General features: G+C 34.7%; 1 protein-coding gene across 1 annotated transcript; it reads left to right on the forward strand.

The window, feature by feature from the left end:
• Positions 1-2,707: 2,707 nt before the first annotated feature.
• Positions 2,708-20,776, forward strand: LOC110105093 (uncharacterized protein At1g01500). Its single transcript, XM_020834460.2, has 2 exons — positions 2,708-3,556; positions 20,090-20,776. Exons 1-2 carry the CDS (start codon positions 2,825-2,827, stop codon positions 20,315-20,317), a joined length of 960 nt encoding a protein of 319 aa, XP_020690119.1. The 5' UTR covers positions 2,708-2,824; the 3' UTR covers positions 20,318-20,776.
• Positions 20,777-21,837: the final 1,061 nt, after the last annotated feature.

Genomic DNA, 21,837 nt, shown 5'->3' on the forward strand with positions numbered 1-21,837 from the left:
GAGGTAATCAATTGACATATTCTTCTTGTTCCCATAGAATGTAGGTTGTTGTCGTTGTGAAAGTGCTTGAAGAAAATATGGGTATGACTTGTGATAGCGACCATATTGAGATGCATGATTTAAGTGGCAACAGAAAGACAAACAATGATGATTTAGTTGGTGGAATTTCTGATGGTGTTATTCAAAGTCTTGATTTAAAGGATAATTCCCTAGTTGTGGGATCGCGTTTTGAGGATTCATGCAGTTTCAAACAAATCATTCGTTCCAATCCAACTTTATATATCATTGTTACTTTCACTTTCCAATTCCATTTCATCAAGTAGATATAGAATAGCTTATGAAGGAGCAATAGGAACACTACCGGGGAAGGATTAGTGGTCGATACTTAGTGATGGAGAGGAGGTTGGACCTCCAATTTCAAGTAGGCCTCGTGGAGGACCAAAGAAGAGAAGAATGAAAAACTTCTTGGAAACTACAAAGAAGACAAAATTGAGTCATAAGTGTGGACGTTGCAACTCGTGGGGACACCATAGAAGCACCTGTAAGAACCATTTAAATGGTGACGGACATGGAAATGATGATGACTTTGAAATGCCGACAATATCTGCTCCACGTGAAAAAATGCCGATTAGGCGTGTTGATCGTCGCTGATAATCAACTATATCAAGCTTATATTTTGCTTCAGATTTTTGTAACATTTTGGCTTTCCCAGGTTTTTGTAACTTAGAAGCAAGATGAAGCTTGTAAAAGTGCTTTCTTTTGATTCAGAATTAATATTATAAGAGATGTAACATTTTGCTTACAAATTTTGTAATGGTGACGGACAAATTCTGTAATGGTGAGGGACATTTTTTTATGAAGCTTGTAATGGTGATGGACATTTTGGCTTTCCCATATTTAACTTCCCATTTTTTGCTTAAAATTTGATTCAGAAAATGAAAACTGAGATCGGGTCAATTGCTTACAAATTTGGATTCAGAATTAATATTTTCAGATTTTTGTTTTCCCAGGATCTTACAAATTCTGGCTCAGTTTTACTAATTCAAATTGCAATCTAAACAAAACTGTAATGCCGCAGATTTGCTTACCTATTATGGAGTAATGCCGCAGATAGTAGAACACTTGAGCGTCGGCTACAATTAATTACAGGTCGTAGATAGTAAAACTGAAGAAATTATATTTAACCATTTTAGCCTAACTTTTTTGGATTGGAGAAAACTAATTGTAGCAAGCAAATATTGAGATAACGACTCAGTATTCACGGCAAATTCATACAACAATTAAGCCAATATAACACATACATTTCGGTGAGAATTAAAATCACAGCAAATTCTACTCATTAATAGAAGTGTCGGTTACAACAATGAGAGTTACGAATATGCAAATTCAACTCATTTTCTAATATAACACTTCGATATAATCTTAAAGTCACCTACAAAAAGCAAAAGCACAATCGTACTCATTTACACTACAACACTTTGAACTCATATTCAAGTCAACTACAACAAGAAAAATTAAGATCACCAAAAACATTTTAATTTGAAAATAGTCATTTTTAACTGAGACAGCCTGGTTCGAACGAACTTCAGCTGCATTTGCAATTGTGAACTGATTCATTTCTTGTGATAAATTATTTCTTTCGTCGACCCACCTAAAAAATTGACAATCATCCTCTGATCTGTTACGCGGGCATCGATAGAATTTTCTGCCACGATTATTGGGTTTATAGCAAGTATAAATTGAACATTGTAGATTACAATGACAATATATAGGTATCTCCCGGTTTCGCATTGATATCGACGACCGCCTCGAACTCATTTCACAAATCGAAGATACCTGTAATTGCAAATCAAATATTTACAAATTTCATTTATATGAACAAAGCATAAATTATTAAACGTGATTTAGTCCGAGTGTGGAATGCACTGGTTTTATAGAGAAGCAAAATGAAAAACACATCTCTTAGCGTCATTTTATCAAACACCTGTCATGCAACATTCAAAATACTATTATCCCTACCGATTTTGGCCAAATAAAAAAGGGAAAAGCAAACACATATTAAGAGATAAGAAAACACATACTAAGAACACATACTCTTCAAAAAAAAAAAAAAAATCAGAATGAACGAACCGAAGAATGAAGAATGGGGATGGCGTGAAAACGAAGAATGGGGATACTTCACCGGCAAAGGAATGAGACGTGATGGTGTGCAAAAGAATGAGAGGCGATGACGTAGAAAATAGAAGATTTCACCTAGCAAAGGGAGGCAGCAACTTCGACTAGGGCTACTGAACCTTGCAAACTGAGCAGTCGAGCGGGATTTGATGGAGAGCGTGGAGAGAAGAGACGGAGTGGCTTTTTAGAAATGAGAATAAGTTTTTAGTGGTATGTGTGTAAATATCATAGTTTAGGTGTTAAATAAGTAAATATCCTAGTTTTAAGTGATATGTATGTAAAAATCCCTATATATATATATATATAATTTTAAATTAACACATTCTGTAATAATGATTAAATAATTTTTATGATTGTTTATTACTTCAATAATTTAGAATTAGAAAAACATAAATGAATATAGGCAAGAAGTCATGTAATTAAATATTTTTTCTCAATTTTTAAAAAATAAAATTTAAATTAAAAAAAACTTTATGTGCTTAAAAAATTTTGTAGTATTTATATACTGTAGTTTCCGATGAAACCCTTGTACTCCCAGATCACGTGAAATCATGCTCGAACTCTTCCTCGATCAGAATCGGAACATTGGCTGATGCCATCGGTATCGCCGGAACCCTAAATATCATCACGTTTCTTTTAGCTGGCGACTATGGATACTCGCGCAGCGCCTCAGGAGAAGGCGAAGTTGCCGAGGACTGACTACCGCCTCCATGCTGGCAGCGCTGCTACTCCCAGTCCCTCATCCTGGCTCGAAATTCGCCTATTCTACGTTCGCATCTTCCCTTGCGCTGCCGACGCCGTACCACCGAATCTCATGCTTTCCCATCTCCGACGTGATATCGGGGTCGCCCTTGAAATCAATGGTTCCCGTATCCCCTCTTGCGAGCCAACGTCCCTCGCCCTCCGCCGAGACCGCCTCGACTGCAGCGCCGGAGAGGTCACTTACCTCAGCACCGATGGCGTCCGGCTTTCTGGCTCCGTCGAATTTGAAGTTTGCGACGGAGACGGGAACCTCATTCTCTGCGGTTCTTTAGAGAATATGGAGGCGCCGGGGATGATTAGGACCATTAGCTTCGAAGGACACAGTGAATCTTGCTATGACCCAAAAGCCAGATGGAGAATGAACTGCTTCCCTGGGGCTTCGATCGCGTCGTCGGCCTTTGTACAGCCGAAGTTCGGAATTTCATCTCCTTCAATAGAGGTTTATGTTGCTGGATGCTTTGCGGGTTCCCCTTCGATCCTTACGCAGACGATTCAGCTTGGTCAGATAAAGAAGGTAGCAAGAACAGGAGCTTTGGACGCTATTCCGGAAGACAAAGAGGCTAGCTATAATCCAGTGAGGTGTAGAGATGTATTTTCGTGCAATAGGAGCTCCTTATCAGTAAGAATTGTTTATTTCTAAAACTGAGTTTAGTTCTTGTTAATTTAGAATCTCATTCTAAATTTTTTCAACGGGGATTTACTTACCACTTCATGTATTGACAATTTTAATATCTAATACGTAAATATTTAAATCATATAAAAAATATCACTTATATTAATTTTTTAAAGTGAAATAAGTCTTTTCATTTATATATTTTGGTGTTTAAGAGATTAAAGTGTATTGTAAATAGATATAAAAACTTTCGCATTAGATATATAAATAAATAAAAATGATGCCGTGTGCATGTAAATTCCGCATTTTAAGTATGAGGTGCATCAGAAGTACTTCAGATGCTGATTTATTTATTACTTTTATTTAAATGTTGCTCTAATGTGCCTTTTTATCCTTATTTTGGTTTAAGTTGTTTGATTTTTCTAGAAAAAAATGGCATGGAAATGCTCATATTCATAGAAGCCGACTTTACTTTTAAAATTTAAGACGAGCTGAAATAAGAACATTCAGTGAATTTTTAGAGAGGCGGTCAACATGGAAGTGTATGACACTTCATTAACTCTTGTGTCCAACAAATTTCACGTAGGTAGCTGTCAAAATCATTAAAATAAAACTGTGCTTATTATGCTAAAGATGAGACGCTTTATAGATCACAATTGAGAGAAATGATTCATGTTGCGGAGTCCGCATAGTGGGATAAAGGCTTGTTGTTGTTGTTGTGTTAAACTAAAGATGAACAAAGTTTTATGTTAATACAGCTGAATATTGATTTTATGCTTGAAATCTGTTATTCTACTATTTGAGTGTCAGAACTGGATCAATTTTGTGATGAATGCTATCTGTTTAGACAGTTGCACAAACTCCTAGCTTGAAGTACTAAACAATCACTTTGGATTATTTTTGTATTATGATTAAGGGTTTTTGAAAGAGACGCTCATCAAAGAATTTGTGCAATTAATTGAATTTCTCTCTTTTTTTAATGTTTTGAATGTTGATTTGACAATCAAATTCATGTTGATTTTTTTTTAAATATTGATAATGCATTCTAGTTACTCCTACTGAGACGTCATTAGATCTACTCCTTAGTCATCATGTTTCAACGGAGGTTTGTAAAACTTGTGGCACAGTTAAGAAAATTCATATGAAGGATATGAGTTTGACATGCTGGCTAAAAAGTAACTTCAGAACAATTGTTGAGCTGTAAATGAAGTGTCTATCTTTCAAGAAAAACTGACTTTTGGAATTAAACGAAGTAAAGTGAACTTTTTGGTGCATTCCTAATTATCAGATTTGAGGAGGTCTGGGCTTCTTATCTGCATCCGTTGGGGTAGTGAGAGCATCTTGGAATAAAAAGACTGGTGGAAACTATGCAGAGACTCTCAATTATAAATTTCGTAGATCATTGAAAGCTCTTTTTTATTGGAGCAAAGCTAAACACAAGGAATATGATCAACAAAAGAGTCTCTTAAAACCAAAATTTTGGAGTTGCAATCAAAGGAATCAGAAGTCGGATGGCTGTCAAGGGAAGATATCTCACTTCTTTGATCTTATATTAGTGAGTTAAATTCTGTTTTGGCTCAATTGAATACTTTGTGGAAGTAGAGAGCCAAGGTAAAATGGATGACCGAGGGAGATGCAAACTCAAAGTTCTTTCATTCCTATGCTTCGGCCAGAAAAAAATTCAAATTGGATTTTTAAAATAAAAGATGCTAATGGTTCGGTAGTTGAAGACTCTAATATAATCTCTGAAGGCTTTCTAAGTTTCTTCAATGGAAAATGGAAGTAATGGAAGAGTTATCTAATTGGTTGGCCGATTCCCAATTGTTCACTTGATGAAAATGTTAGAGAATTGTTGATTAAAGAGCTATTTATGGAAGAGTTGGAAACCGATGTGAACCAAGTTGGAGAAAGTGTTTAACCAGGTAATGACGGAATTTCATACTCATTTCTTAAAACGTATTGGAGCATTATTAAAATTGATTGCTGGAATGCCATCAACCATTTTTTCCAATCAGGAAAGATGAATATGGACTTGAAAGAAACTTTACTTGTACTTATTCCTAAGATTTTAAATCCTGCTGTACCGGGCCAATACAGGCCTATTAGCTTGTGTAAATCTGTTTACAAAATTTTGGCTAGAATATTGTTAAACAGGATGAAGCTTTTGGTTCCAAAGTTAGTTTCAGTGGAGCAAGCTACTTTTGTCAGTGGAAGATCTTTAGGAGATCATATTCTTGTGGCTCAAGAGGTTTTTCAAAAGTTAAGGACTTCTAAGTCTTCAAAAGGACTTGTTTCATTTAAAGTTGATTTAGAACAAGCATATGATAGCATGTGTTGGAAGACCTTAAGACAAGTATTGGAATATTTTGGATTTCCTGACAAGTTTTCTTTATGGATTATGGAGTGCGTAGAAAATCCTAAATTTTCTTTGATTATTAATGACAAAATTTCGAACTAGATTCATGCAAAGAGTGGATTCCGTTAAGGATGTCCACTTTCTCCTTTTTTGTTCATTCTATGCTCTCAGCTGCTTGCTAATGGGCTGATACAGAAAGAAGAATCATTGGGTATAAAAATGGGTAGTAATGTGCCAAAGATTACTCATCTTTTATATGCAGACGACATCTTAATTTTTTCTCATGCTAAAGTCAGTAAAGTGAAGGAGATTAAAGTTTTATTATCAGACTTCTGCAGCTGGACAGGTCAAAACATTAATGTGGAAAAATCAGCAATTTTGTTTGGCAAGCATGTTAAAAAGAGAACAAGGAAATCAATTGAACGGATCATGAGGTTTATGGTGGTGAAGGAGTTCACGTATCTTGGTGTTAAGATAGCACTAAGAAGGTTAGTTGCTGCTGATTTATATTTCTTAATTGAGAAAGCTTTAAAGGTAATTGGAGTATGGGGAAGCAAACTTTTGTCTCTGGCAGGAAAATTCATGTTGATAAGAACGGTTTTGCTATCTATTCCTTTATTTTATTGCTCTTTTTCTTTAATCCCGGAAAGAATTCTAAAAGAATTAGATAAATTGATTAGGGATTTTATCTGGAATAAACAAGATGGGAAGTCGGGTCTGCACTATGTTAGCTGGAATGATCTATGTAAACCAATTAAAGATGGAGGAAGAGGTCTTTGTTCGTGTGTGAGTGTTGTGGGACCTTTGAGAGCAAATTTGGCTTGGAAGGTAATTCAAGACAAATGTTCCATGCTGTAAAATTTTTTAAAACAAAATATGGCTCATATGGTGGCCAAATTGGTTATGGGAGAGGAGCAACATCCACTTGCAAAATCTTGTTTTTTTGTAAGAAAGCTTTGGAATCTGTAGTTAAGTGGAGAGTGGTTAACGACTATTCCATTGATATCTTGGAAGATATATGGATCCTAGATAAAAGTTTAAACAAATGGCTTACATATGTTTCGGTTCCAAAATCTGAAAACCATACAGTAGACAATATAATTTTCAACGGTGAATGGAACTATCTGAAATTACAAACTTTATTTGGAGAGGAGATTATCAGACTTATTCAAAGGTTGGAGATTCAAAGAGATCAAGAAGAAGATAATCTGGAGCTCATTCATCAAAATTCAGGTTATTCAATTTCTTCTCTGGTTTATAAGGCTTCTGTAATGGAGAATGTGGAATGTTGGTATTGGAAATGCTTAAAAATAATCAAATTAAGCTCTAAAGTGGAGGTATTCTGGTGGCGGGTCTTTAATAATGCTATTCCAACTTTCTATTTTTTATATCAGAGAAGAATTCAAAGCTTATTTGGATGTCCTAGGGGATGCGGTATAACAGAGGATATTGATCATTTGACGGTTAAATGTGGAAAATTGAAGGATGTTTTTGGTTACATTAACATATGGGGATTTGGATTCCAGTTTTTTGAATTCTTTCAAGATTGCCGGAGATGGATGGAGAAGTATAGTAAAATTCATGGTTTCCTCATCAATATTTATTGTAATGCTGTTTATCTAACATGGAGATCAAGGAACAAACTAGTACATGACGGAAAGGAAGATAGTTTATGTTCATAGCTTCAAATGCTGTAAGTTGTGCTTCCATTTGTTATATGAAGGATGGAAGATTGGGACACTGGGGTACTAATCAGTCTTCTAGACTGTCGGATTGTTGGTATCCTCCTCCTCCCAACTGGATTAAGATTAATGTAGATGCTTCTTTGTTACAATCATATAAGGCTGGTATTGGAGGGGTAGTTCGGGACAACAAAGGAAGATTTTTATTGGGCTATGGTAAATCATGCATTCTTTGGGATATATCTAATCTAGAACTCATGGCGGTTAAAGTTATAGAGGAAATCATGAATGATTGTATGCTATATTATCAAGGTATCATTGTTGAAGGTGACAACTACAATGTCATCAAGCTTTTACAGAAATTGGGAGGTAAATGGAGAGATGAACTGTTATTTGTCAAGGATCATAAATTTATTTTCTTTAATTGGGTGAATAGAAGATGTAATAAGTTAGCGAATTTTTGTGCTAACTATGCTATTCTTAGGGATTTCTTTTGGGATGATTTATCTTCAAATAATGTTCCTCCTTTGTTTGCTAAACTTTTAAAGGAGGAATCAAATTGTTTTTAGTTTGAAATTAGGCTTTCCTTTTAATAATGGTATCAGCAATTTGATTGCTTTTAATATATATATATATAAGGATGACATAAGTTAAAAGATTGTAGTCTGTAGGATATAGTGCAGTGGGGTCACAGTTTTCAATATATTAGATATACATATAGCGGCCTCTCATACAGGCCAACATGCACATGCCAAATGCATGAATGTACAAATAGAAATTCATATGCATAGGCATGTCAAACACGTGCACATGCAGAAAGCATAATGCATATATATATATATAGATCAAATTGTTGACTTTCCTACACAATTTCACTACAAAGAAGCAAATAGTTACATGTTCACACTTATAAACCTAATGTTAGTATCAGTTTTCTTGATCATTAAACATGAAAATAGGATATGGGCATGAAAGTGCCACCTTACATATGCTTAAGACCTGAATGTGCATATCCATAATAACATATGGATACATAGTAATAAGTGCTTAAATATGCATGTAATATTGCATTTACAACAACATTGAATGCTGTAAGTTGTGCTTCCATTTGTTATATGAAGGATGGAAGATTGAGACACTGGGGTACTAATCAGTCTTTTAGACTGTCGGATCGTTGGTATCCTCCTCCTCCCAACTGGATTAAGATCAATGTAGATGCTTCTTTGTTACAATCATATAAGGCTGGTATTGGAGGGGTAGTTCGGGACAACAAAAGGAAGATTTTTATTGGGCTATGGTAAATCATGCATTCTTTGTGATATATCTAATCTAGAACTCATGGCGGTTAAAGTTATAGAGGAAATCATGAATGATTGGATGCTATATCATCAAGGTATCATTGTTGAAGGTGACAACTACAATGTCATCAAGCTTTTACAGAAATTGGGAGGTAAATGGAGAGATGAACTGTTATTTGTCAAGGATCATAAATTTATTTTCTTTAATTGGGTGAATAGAAGATGTAATAAGTTAGCGAATTTTTGTGCTAACTATGCTATTCTTAGGGATTTCTTTTGGGATGATTTATCTTCAAATAATGTTCCTCCTTTGTTTGCTAAACTTTTAAGGGAGGAATCAAATTGTTTTTAGTTTGTAATTACGCTTTCCTTTTAATAATAGTATCGACAATTTGATTGCTTTTAATATATATAAATATAAGGATGACATAAGTTAAAAGATTGTAGTCTGTAGGATATAGTGCAGTGGGGTCACAGTTTTCAATATATTAGATATACATATAGCGGCCTCTCATACAGGCCACCATGCACATGCCAAATGGATGAATGTACAAATAGAAATTCATATGCATAGACATGTCAATATATTAGATATACATATAGCGGCCTCTCATACAGGCCACCATGCACATGCCAAATGGATGAATGTACAAATAGAAATTCATATGCATAGACATGTCAAACACGTGCACATTCAGAAAGCATAATGCATATATATATATATATATATATATAGATCAAATTGTTGACTTTCCTACACAATGTCACTACAAAGAAGCAAATAGTTACATGTTCACACATTATAAACATAATGTTAGTATCAGTTTTCTTGATCATTAAACATGAAAATAGGATATGGACATGAAAGTGCCACCTTATGCTTAAGACCTGAATGTGCATATCCATAATAACATATGCATACATAGTAATAAATGCTTAAATATGCATGTAATATTGCATTTACAACAACATTGAAAGTAAAATACATATGGTTAATATTGTAATGTGCACCAGTAATAACATATGCATGCATAGCAACTCATGCAGAAGTGCACTTGAGCTATTTTAATTTGCAAGAACATAGAATGTAAACAATGACATGCAAGTAAATATCATAGTTCATGCTACATAAAGAAAATAAATAGTATTGTGTATGGATGTTATTTGACTGAAATTTATATTATTGTCACCCTTTCCAAAATTTTTTTTGGTGGGTTATGTTATTTGGTGTATTCGGTTAAGTCTATCCTTTTTAGAATCTTTAATTGAGACACATTATTTAGTATGTATGATCTTTAAAATTTCAAATTAGGATGATTTTTTTCTTGGTATTTGCCATTTAAAAATTGGATCTATTTGAGTGGGAGGAATCATTGAGAGTTAAAATTTATCAAGTTGGTTTTGCTGTATTATTTTGTGTGTTAAGTGATGGTTAAATTTTGTGTTGTAAAAATTAAAAAAATAAGATGTTTGTGTATTATTATTAATAACAATATTAAGATATTTGTTTGGTACAATCAGAAATCATAAGCGTGGAATGATTATATTGAAGAAGTGAGATTTGCACATATTAAAGATAGTGAAAAATATATGGGGTTCATATGGTTGGATGTGGTTGAAAATCCTTGATGAATTAAAATTCATGATTTATAAATGTTGCATTAGAACTCCAATTTCTCTTGATTGGTTGGATGCACTTATATTTGTGGAACATAAAATCATTGTTGGGTTTATCAAGTTAGAAGTCTAGATTCTGAAGCGAATGAAGTAATATTTTTATTAATGAAAAGAAAAGGTTTTTATTTTTATCAAGTTATGTTGTTTGCTTGACCCATACCTGTTAACGGCGAATGGCACACCATGGCGCAAAGGTCCCTTTGGAGCTATGGCGCATAGCGCACGGCGCAGCGCGCGCCATTTTGAACATGACGCAAACTATATAAGAATTATAAAATAATAAGCATGAATATGAAATATTATTAAAAATGAAAGACAAGCTATCCAAGAGACAAGAATTCACATTTAAAGTCCTCACCCCTTCCTCCTCTCCTATAGAGTCCAATGTCTCCTAATCAAAGCATGCACTCATGAAGAAAACTTATACAAAGCATGCACTCATGAAGAAGCAGACTAACACTAACAACTATTACTAAAGATGATGAATACAACAATATGCCGGGTTGTCGGGGGTCCAAGGGGGCGCTGCCTCCTGACGGGGTTCGACCTGTATGGAAAGATGATTATTTTGAAGTTATGCTTATTTTTATAGTTCGTAAGTCGTTTGTATGGAAAAATACCTAGCGGTACCGAGCATGTACATAGCGGTACCGAACATGCACATAGTGGTACCGAGCATGCACGTAGCGATACCGAGCATACACATAGTGGTATCGAGCATGCACATAGCTGTACCGAGCATGCACATAGCGGTACCGAGCATGCACAGAGCGGTACCGAGTATGCACATAGCGGTACCGAGCATGCACCTAGTGGTACCGAGCATGTACCTAGCGGTACCGAGCATTTTTTTTTTTAATTTTAGGAGGTGGACGCCTCTAAACCATAGTTTTTAGTGAAACACTTCAAGTTGCAATCAATAAGAATTATACCTGTTAAGTTCTAAATTCTTGTAAAAAATATTCATAAGTATAATGAAAATTAAAAACAATTTGGTGAGCTATTTTGCGCTGTGCGCCATGCGCCATGGCTCACATGTGGCGCAAATAGCGCGCGCTATTTTAAACACATGCGCCTTGCCATGAACATGACGCCGTAAGTGCGTCGCGCCATGTCGTGCGCCATGACGCGCGCTATTTTGCGCCATTGACAACTATGGCTTGACCTCATGTAGTTTATAAGTTAAAGGTGAATTATTACTTTTGTTGATAAAAATTATTTAAAAATGGTAGAAAAGCTCAAGTGGTTGACAAAAAGTAAGATATAAGGATTTATGTAAAATTTTTCTAAAATATGTGCATATTGTTGCTTAATTCTTTATTTCTAATGGGTGATAACATCTTGTAAAGACTAATTTATGCCATTGCTCATGATGCATTTGATAATAAAAAGAGTGGAACTAAGTCTAACAGCTTGCCTAGCCATGGGACATGAACAATCACTCATTCAGTTTTGACCTCTCGACATATGGGTTTTTGATTAATCAAGTCAAGGATTCACTAATCACCCTTTTATTGATTATATGATTTTTCACCTTTTTGTGGAATTTAAAATGAGGGTATATATATATTAACAAAAGATGACCCATATCAAACTACGTCAAGTAGATCCAAAAAATCTATCTTCACTATGCCTCTTGGGATCTTATTGCAAAAGCAAGGTGGTAGTATGGGTCTTCACTATGCCTCTTGGGATCTTTTATATAGATCCAAAAAATTTGGAGGTCAAAAAGTAATTTTAGCAGCTCATAGAGTTGGTCCTCTAAGGGCTAAATTTGCTTGGAATTTTGTAACTAAGCCTTCTTCTCTCCTAAATAGATCCTTAATTGCAAAATATGGTAAAAAACATTTGGAATTATGAGAAAAAAAGCCCTGTTTCTCCGACATGGAAGATTTTGTTAAATGGTGCTAGCTTCTTGCAACATATTATTAGATGGAAAGTCTCAAATGGCTTTAGCTTCAATACAGTTGAAGACGTTTGGATATTAGGCAAAAGCATAGATAGATGGTCTACCTTTGTTGTAAGCTTGGATCATGAAACCGAACTACATAAAGGCTTTATTTATGAAGGTGAATGGAATATTTCAAAGTTGAAAGAATTCTTTGGTCAACATTTAGTAGATTTAATTGTCACCGCCCCTATTATTCCTGACTTGAATGAAGACTAAATGGAGCTGCAATTCAAATGTTCAGGTAAACCTATATCTGCTCTAATTATGGAAAAAGATTGTGCTTTTGTTGAAGAAGATAGTAATTGGAAATGGATTAAAAAACTTAATCTACTACCTTGAGTGGAACTATTGTGGTGGAGATTGAATATTAATGCAATTCTAACAAACGGCTTTCTATTTTATGGAAGATTGTTGATTTCAATGAGTGCCCGAGAGGATGCAATTCCATAGAAAATACAGCTCATATTGCATTCGAATGTTCATTTCTTTTGAAAGTATTGAATCCACTAAGCAGTTGGGGATTTAATGTTCCTATAAGCAACAGTATGGAGGATTGCTACCGGAATTTGCTTAATCTATCTAATACCATTCCGTTCTTGGGAAATTTGTATTGCTATGCGTTTTTCCTTGGAAAAGCAGGAATATTTTTAATCATGGTGGAAAAGAAGATAGCACAACAATGGTGGCAGGCAATTCGGTTTGCTTTGCAATGTCTTCTTTTAAGCTTAATCTATATTCGGATCACCGGGGTACTAATCAGCTTTCTAAGCTGTCTCATTTTTGGTATCCTCCTCCTGAATGGATAAAGCTAAATGATGATGCTTCGTTGTTAAGCTCATTTAAAGCAGGTGTTGGTGGCGTCATTAGAGATCATAGAGGAAGATTTTTATGTGCCTTTGGCTCTTCTTGTTTGCATTGGGATAAGTCACAATTGGAATTGTTCTCTATTTTATCATTGAAGAGTTTTCTTCATGAATGGATGTCTGAGGCTAAAGGTATTATCATAGAAGGAGATAATTATAATGTGATCAAATATGTCCAAGACTTGGTGAATAAATAAGAAGTCAAGGAAGAGTACTTGAATGAAGAAGATTTATCTTTTCTTAAAGATTTTAATCAAGTATTATTTCATTTGGTTAGTAGAGATTATAATAAGTTAGCTGATTGTTGTGCTAACCATGCTCTTTCTTTAGTTTTTTTGGGATGATATTACTTGTAATAATATTCCTCCTAATTTTATTTCTTTGTTAATGGAGGAAAGTGATAGAATAGCTATCACTTAGTTGGTTGTAATTTAGTTTTTCTTAATAAAAATTGCTCTTAGCATCTTCTCAAAAAAAAAAAAAAAAAAAAAAAAAAAAAAAAAAAAAAAAAAAAAAAAAAAAAAAAAAATCAAACTACGTCAAAACAAGTTGAATGGGTCAAATTTAAACCTTCATGCTTTGACGGATTGAAACAATGTTACCTTAATAATTTTCACGTCCATTCTACCTATACATTGAATTATCTTATGTTGCCTTTGCAGAGGAAAATGCTTGCCCAAAAGCAATGATGCACATGATAACAGAAAAAATAACATGCATTGAATATGTCATGAAAATAATACACGAGAATTTATGTGGTTTAGTGATATCCACCTATATCAATAAATGCACAGAAATAAAATAAGTATTTATTAGTCAAGAGAAAAAAACATGGTGCATAATTTTTCCTCACTTTCATTTTATTAGTATTCCTCTCTCTCTCTCTCTCTCTCTCTTATTCACTTTCCAAACCTAATTAGCATGGTTTCCCCACCAGCTTTGCTCACTAAATATGTAGGAAAGTTTGTCTCCTCCTAAGATGCACGGACACGACACGACATGGACACGGGACACGACATTTTTTAAAAATATAGGACACGGGTGCGGCGTGGACATGACATAATAATTTTAAATATAATATATAGAAATTAAGGTAATATTATATTAAAAATGGCAAGCAATATTAAATCAAAGTCATGATAACTTGTTTAGCTTATAACATAAAGATGTTTAGTACAAAATGTCTAGTACAACCACAAAAATATAACAAAAAAACTATTTAGTACAACATGAAAGTTCAACTACTCAATAGAGGGAATGATAGAATTAGATTCAGAGGTTGGTCTTTGACTCATTGCATCTCTAGGTTAATGCTCATGGAGTAGATTGGGATTAGTAGATCTTCTTCCTCTTTTGAATATTTTTCTTCCATTGCTGCTCTCTTGATTAGACAAAATCTAGTTTACATCTAATTTAGCACTATAAGTCTTATAGCTAAAACACCTTACCATATGTTAAGATTCTTCCAATAAAATTTTGGACAATGGAACCATAAAATTTTGACAAGTTTAACCATCTATTCTCACACATATTTCCTTAATCATGAGTGTCCTCCATATAGCATTGTAATTTCACTATGGAGGCTTACATTGTTTGGAAGTCTAAAAGCCCAATATTTAATAAACTTTGATATTTAAGCAAAAAAATTGTTATATGTTGGTTAAACTTATTCCTGAAAAATTATTTCTAATTTCTTCACGAGTAGTTGAGCTTTCTTAAACCTCACAATTGTTTCTTGGTTGATAATGTGTTGATCCATCCATTGTTGGTGAGTGGTTGTTGGCATTGTTTTGTTGATCCATCCATCAATTGAAAAAAGAAGAAATGTTTGTTAGTGTAAATCCCACATCTTCCTTCAAAACAAATTGAAGCTGATTTAGTAGCTTGGGATTTACTATGCTATTATTTTTTATTCCTTGCTTCATTTTTACAGTTTGATTATTTGATCATACTTGCATCTGTATACTTTCAAGCTTAAAGAAGGTAAGTGTTCAATTTTGATGTCAGGAGATTCTGCTAACAATGAGATTGTCAATGTCTATAATTATATTATTCTTACATGGACAGAGGTTTTGTTTTCAAAATTAGAGAAACTCAGTAATTGACAACTGCATACATCTATTATAAAATAAGTTTGGGTATATAGATGAAAATATTCCTTTAAAGTTGTTTGGATGGTCAAGATGGAGATGTGCCTCAATAATATTATGTGCATAAGGATGTTAGGGAGTGTTAAAGCTAATTTTATAAAGCTTCAATTAGGTCAACTATGTTTGTGGGCTCCGAAAATTCGGCCCCGGCCTCCACTCACTTTTCTTTTATCCGGCGAGGGAGTTTTAACTGATAAGTTCCGAGGTAAATTTTGGAAGGCAGATGGGTTTGTAGATAAGAAACTACCCAGAGATTTCACCCTCATTTTGTGAGGACTTTATGATCTGAGTTCTGGTTTCCTATAGGCGCAAGCCCCTATAGTTAATTACCCCTCCCGATAACGAGAGAGAACTTTCGATTAAGGCTAGTCGTCAATCAGATACGTATAGAATACGTGTTATCTGGCATTTAGTAGCAGCATAGGTTTGGGTATTGAAAATTGGATTTTTGGATTTGGAATTTGGTTCGGAAGATTTGATATTTAAATAGAAATTGCACCATCCTACACTTAAAGCGGATGGTGGGGGAATGAATGATGGGCCCGATCAAGATCCCATGGTTCCGTCGTCCCGGGTCATCGTGGTCCCAGGTCATCGTGGTCCCAGGTCTACTTAGTCAGAGGAGGTAGTCGACCAAACCTGACACTCTCTCTCTCTCTCTCTCTCTCTCTCTCTCTCTCGGCTGACGGATTGCGAACAGGGCAGGGACGGGAGGAGCAAGGGTTCGGCTCGGTCTTGATCGAGGAAGGAGGGGCTCGAACGGCTTGGGAGATCAGAAGATTTGGATCGTGGCTTTCGTGTGGGATTCGCGAACGAGCGAGGAATCGGGCTGTGTGGAGTTCGATCGAAGAGGGAGGTTCGACTTCTGGATCGGACCGGGAGATAGAGACGTCGGGAGTGGGAGAGGAGAGCTTGATTGGGTGTTCAGCCGGAGCCGGAAGCAGCATCTCATTCGGCTTTTAAAGATGAGAGGAACGCCTAGCTGGAACAATATTTGGGAAGGAAATACGGAGAAGCGACGCAACGGCGCCGAGCTACAGGAATTTAGCGCGATTTCGGGCAGGATTCCCGGAGAACCGAACTGAGTCGTCGTATATGAGGTATGCAGGATTTCTTGCAAGTTTTGCGGAGGTTCTCTGCGGGATATGTGGATCCGACGGGCTATAGGTTTGTACACGGGATTTTCATCTTTGTTCGTGCTGGTTAATGCTTAGAGGTCAACAATGTTGTATGATTCTAAGTATTATGCTATAAAAAAATTTAATTGGTAGCTAATTTGAGTAAGGTGAAAATAAGAATTTTAAGATGGATGCTTGTTAAAACTAGAAAAAAAAAAGGAATGATTATATTGTAGAGACAATTTGATCTATTAAATATAAGATTATTGCAATAGGTTTAACATGTACATCAAATATAAAAAAATGCATAATTTTGCAAATGGATAAAATAAGTGTCCAAGGATTTTGATGAAAAAATAGATTGACCTTAGGTAATGCTATTAGGAATTGTTAAAAATAATTTTCGAAGAGCATGTTTGAATGCATCATACCACATTCAGTAGAAACAAATAGAAAATGAAAATTCATGAAGTTAACCCCATGTGATAAGGCTTTGTGTGTGTCAGAAAGAGATCTAAAATTGGTAGAATTCATTGTTGACAACAATTGCTTGCTTCCTATATACAAAGAAAAATGTCAATTTATCTTGAGGAATCTTTTTCTAAGAAGACGTTTACAATCAAGTTAGTGTGGGTATGAAGGAAAGTTTGGCATGCATGACTTCAACTGAGGAAATATATATGATATGGCCTCATTGAGGTGATACATTGTGTTGTCTCAACAAGGCAACATAGTAGCTCCCTGTGGCTTGTGTGGAGCTTTTGCCTTCTTAGTGAAATAACCAAATAGTCGCATGTAGAGACCATCCATGTGGGAACCACCTGTGTTAGCTCATGCAAGCCATAAGGCCATGCAGAGGAACCCAATCTTATAGCCCATCGTTGGTCTTGGAGACGGATTCATGTGAATCTTAGGACTTAGGCTATCTTGATTTAACTAAAATTACTATTTTATTGTGCTTAGCTTGTTGTGTGATAGGAAAGTCTCCCTCAAACTTAAGGGAAATTCAATAAGATGGTGATGAGACATGCAATGTTTTATGATGCAGAATGTTGGGCATTAAAAGAGAAGCATCATGTTTAGTGTTGCAGAGATGAGGATGTTTAAGTGGATGAGTGGCTTTACTTTTAGAGACATGATACGAAATGAGCATATACGTGAAAAGGTTGTAGTAGCTCCAGTGGAAAGTAAGATTAGAGAGAGCCGCCTTTTGGTTAGATAAAACGATGGCCTTTTGATGAGCTAGTTAAGAGAGTAGATGTATTAGATTTGACTTATGTTAAGAAATATAGATGCAAACCTAAGAAGACTTGGTTAGAAAATATTAGAAATGACATTTTTTTATTAGATTTAAATGAGAATTTGACTCTTAACTAAACACAATGGACAAAAATGATTTATGTAACTGACCCCACGTTCCGGGATAAAGGCTTGATGTTATTGTTGTTATTGTGCTTAGCTTACCAAGAAGCAATTCAAGTTAAGAATTTGAAAATTACATAGAACTTCAAGCAAAAATTTCAACTCATTGCTCAAGCATATAATCAACTTATGACATCTCTGTAACCCCAAGATTAGGTTTATGTTGATATAATGGAATGTTTAAAATTTGAAAAGATTAAAGTTAAATAACAAGATTTGAACTGTCCAATAGTTGAATTTTTGCTAGGCTTGCTAAAAGGTATAACTAATACAATCATATGTAATGATGAATATTTTTAGGCTCCTTACAAGCTACCCAATATGGGGTAATTCATGCGTTCTTAAAAAAAATATTGGTTTAATGCCAGTCCTGATTATCCAATAATGAACACCAAGATTTATGTGTTCATGATCTTCGTGGACCAATGAATGGCCCCCTGTTGAATCTACACCGTTAGTTCACTTCAATATCTATGGCAACACTATAATCAAGCCTAAAGGAATCACTAATTTCAAGACTTCAATAGGAACTTGGTCTTCTTAATGAGATCATAGTCAACACCAATCGCACAGGCATCCAACACCCCAATTTAGATCTTCTCCAACAAAAAATAATCTATATATCCATGTTTTTGCATTAAGTATATGATTGTCCAACTTCTATCTTGAAGATAGGTGTCTTCTTGCTCACCCTTTTGATTTTTTGGAGGATTAAAATGCCTCTTTGTTTGGGGCGTTTATATCCGACTCATATCAGTGTCTCTTATATCGATTGTTCATTTTACCCAATGTGTCGATCTACTCTTTTTGCCCAGGCAACTATAAATACTTTCGAGTGGAAAGTTGCAAATCATTAAAGCATTCTATTACTTGAAGATTATATTGACCTATCCTCAACCTTTTCTTTTAACCCACTTACCAAAGCATTGAAGTGTCATTCCTGGGAAACACTTCTTTGGCCATACTTGTTATTCTTTAAGCTCTGTGTCTATAGGAAGCAAATATTTGTTGTGAAGAAGAACACATCCTAAAGAAATCTACCAACTTCAGATCATTTCCAAAATGCTACAAGGATGATGATGATGATAGTGACCGGTTCTTTCTAAAGTTTTAATAGCGCTAAAATATAATGCACGGCCATCGTTGTAGTTGTTGCGTATTGATCATGCCAGCTGGATTGGTGATCCACGAGTTATGTGCTATTGTAGTTTAAGTTCTGCTCTTGGGAAATTAATGCACAGAATTTAGTGGCCTTGTACGGTCATTTAAAATTTGATTACTTTGTTGAACCAAATGAGAGCTATACTAAACTATGTATTACATATCAAGCTGTAAAAAGTTATTAACTAAATTTTGTCGAGCAATACATATGTATTTTATTGTATTGTTTCACGCCCCAACTCAACCTTGTTTCATGAAAGTATGCTCCAAATGACTATTATGTACGAGCCTGTACCTTCTGTATTTACAATCAACTGAAGCTATTGTAGCAAAGGGGTTCAATCATGTTGCTTAAGCCGTTAAATTATGATTGCAAATCTTTGATGTTTTGATTCTTTGTTCACCAAACATCTCGTTTTAGCTCTTGAAGTTTTTGTCTCTGCCATGCATTGGCTACTTTTGCATGTGTGGGCCATGGCTTTGAAACATTCAGAAGATGAAGATTACGACTTACCTGTCAATGGTAGGTTTCTGAATGTTATCGTGAGTCATAATTTAAAACTAATATCTCCTTATATGTTCTTCTCTACATAACTTGATGACAATGAGTGGAGATCGCTGATTATTCTTGATTGGGGACCTTTGTAGCCTCTAATGAATCATCATTTTCAGCCATCGACAGCACTAACAGCATTTGAGAGCAACCGACTTTTAATCAACTTCTTTTCATGTTATGACATTTATAGAATATCAATTTGTTAGCTTTTTCTTATAGTTTAATCACTTCCATGTTGTTTATTTACGGTTGATGTATGTGCAAGGAGTGGTATGGACCTAAAAATATCATATTTTATATTACAGGATAAGGATGATAGTGATGAATATCCAGAAACAAATGCAATTAGGCACAGCTACTATCCAGAAGATTTGTACTCCGAGGAGAATGGCCAGCTTTCTTGGTTTAATGCCGGTGTTAGAGTTGGTGTTGGAATTGGCCTTGGAATGTGCATTGGGATTGGAATTGGTGCTGGACTTCTCATGCGATCGTATCAGGCAACAACCAGAGGCTTCAGGAGAAGGTTCTTCTAACTTCCAATGCTCCACCAAGGCTTTTTCTTTGTGTAAAAAAAAAAAAAAGAGTTCATTTGCGGCATGTCATCCCATGGATGCGTTGTGTATATAATAAGTGATCACAAGCCAGTTCTTTTTGTTCCTATATAATGTTCTTTTACATCAGTTGCTCCTTTGTTTCTGTGTATGAAAATCAATAAACTTGTGCATTTGAATGAGATAGCCCAAGTTGAAACACGGAATCTTTCTTCTACTTGGTGGACGCGGCAGCACGCCTCTTTCACCACAACCCTGCAAGCATCTACTTGTGTGTTGGTGATGGAGCTTATGTTGCTATGATGAATTATTAATGTTTGCGTTCTAACTTTTTCCTTGCATATTTTATTTACTTATTTGGGTTTTATAAAGAAATACATTGATTCTGTTTTATGTCGGTATTTATTATGGAATATAAATTGATTAGCCTTGTTATGAATAGATTTAAAATTCTTTGTTTCTTTCAGTTTTCTTGATTTGCTTGTGCTGATGAGCTGCATGCCTTGTCCTTGTTCCTTTCTTTTCGATATTTTATGTTCTAATAACTATAACTGTTTTCAGGTGCGGAATTAATCTTAATTCAAAAAATTATATAAACAAAATTCAAAAAAGTTATTATATTGCAATAAAAATTTTAAATTTTGTATTCTATTTTACATTTTCTGATAATGTTGCATTATAATTTCATTTAAAATTAAATTAAATACTTCTTTTTTAATATATGACACTAAATAGTCGTTGAGTTAATCATCACCCATTTTACTGCGTAATATATGTTTAATAATTTTCATTATAGAAAATGCTCTCTCTACTCTAGTAGTGACAACGGGCAAAGTTAATGCTAAAATAAGAAGTCGGTAAACTATGGGGTACACCGTATCTTTTTTAGCCTTAACAAATTATTTTATAAGATCAGCAATGCTCTCTAAAGATGTGAACTTATTTGTATGCATATCAATAATGTATGTTGATAGTTGGTGCTTTAGAGTCATAAGTTTAACTATAGAAAAATCGGTTGAATATAGTTTTGCAAGCTAAATTAATTTCTTCTTATTATAAGCAGAGAATGAGTTACTTGGATTTAAACATGATATAAAAAAAGCAATTCAGTATTAGTTTCGGAGAATCTATTATTCATCTCTTGAAGTTTATATTAATAATATTGTTAAAGAATTTTATACGAGAATGATGTAAATTTATTACGTCATCATTTCTGCGTGTTGATCGTCGGTGAGCTTTGGATGTAGAACTCATAAAAGGAACATCTACTCCAAAAATATTACTAAAATGAGATACTTCTTTCAATAAGGAATTCCATCTATTATCCCTCATCACCTGTAATTATTGTTTAGAGATTTATACTAACTTCATTGCATTCACTATATCGTGATTTTTTCTCTGTAAGGCTTATGATAATTCATTGGTCACGACTAAAATATCAATCATTAAGTGCATAACAAAGATAAAATCAAAAGATTTTATGGCATCTATTAGAACACCAA

The sequence above is a fragment of the Dendrobium catenatum genome, unplaced genomic scaffold (genome assembly GCF_001605985.2).
Source record: "Dendrobium catenatum unplaced genomic scaffold, ASM160598v2 fragScaff_scaffold_1024, whole genome shotgun sequence".
In the NCBI taxonomy this organism is placed as follows: Eukaryota; Viridiplantae; Streptophyta; class Magnoliopsida; order Asparagales; family Orchidaceae; genus Dendrobium; species Dendrobium catenatum.

Coding starts and splice junctions, on each gene's coding strand:
- LOC110105093 (XM_020834460.2), top strand. CDS start 2,825: ATGGATACTCGCGCAGCGCCTCAGGAGAAGGCGAAGTTGCCGAGGACT. Junction 3,557..20,089: donor GCAATAGGAGCTCCTTATCA/GTAAGAATTGTT, acceptor TTTATATTACAG/GATAAGGATGATAGTGATGA.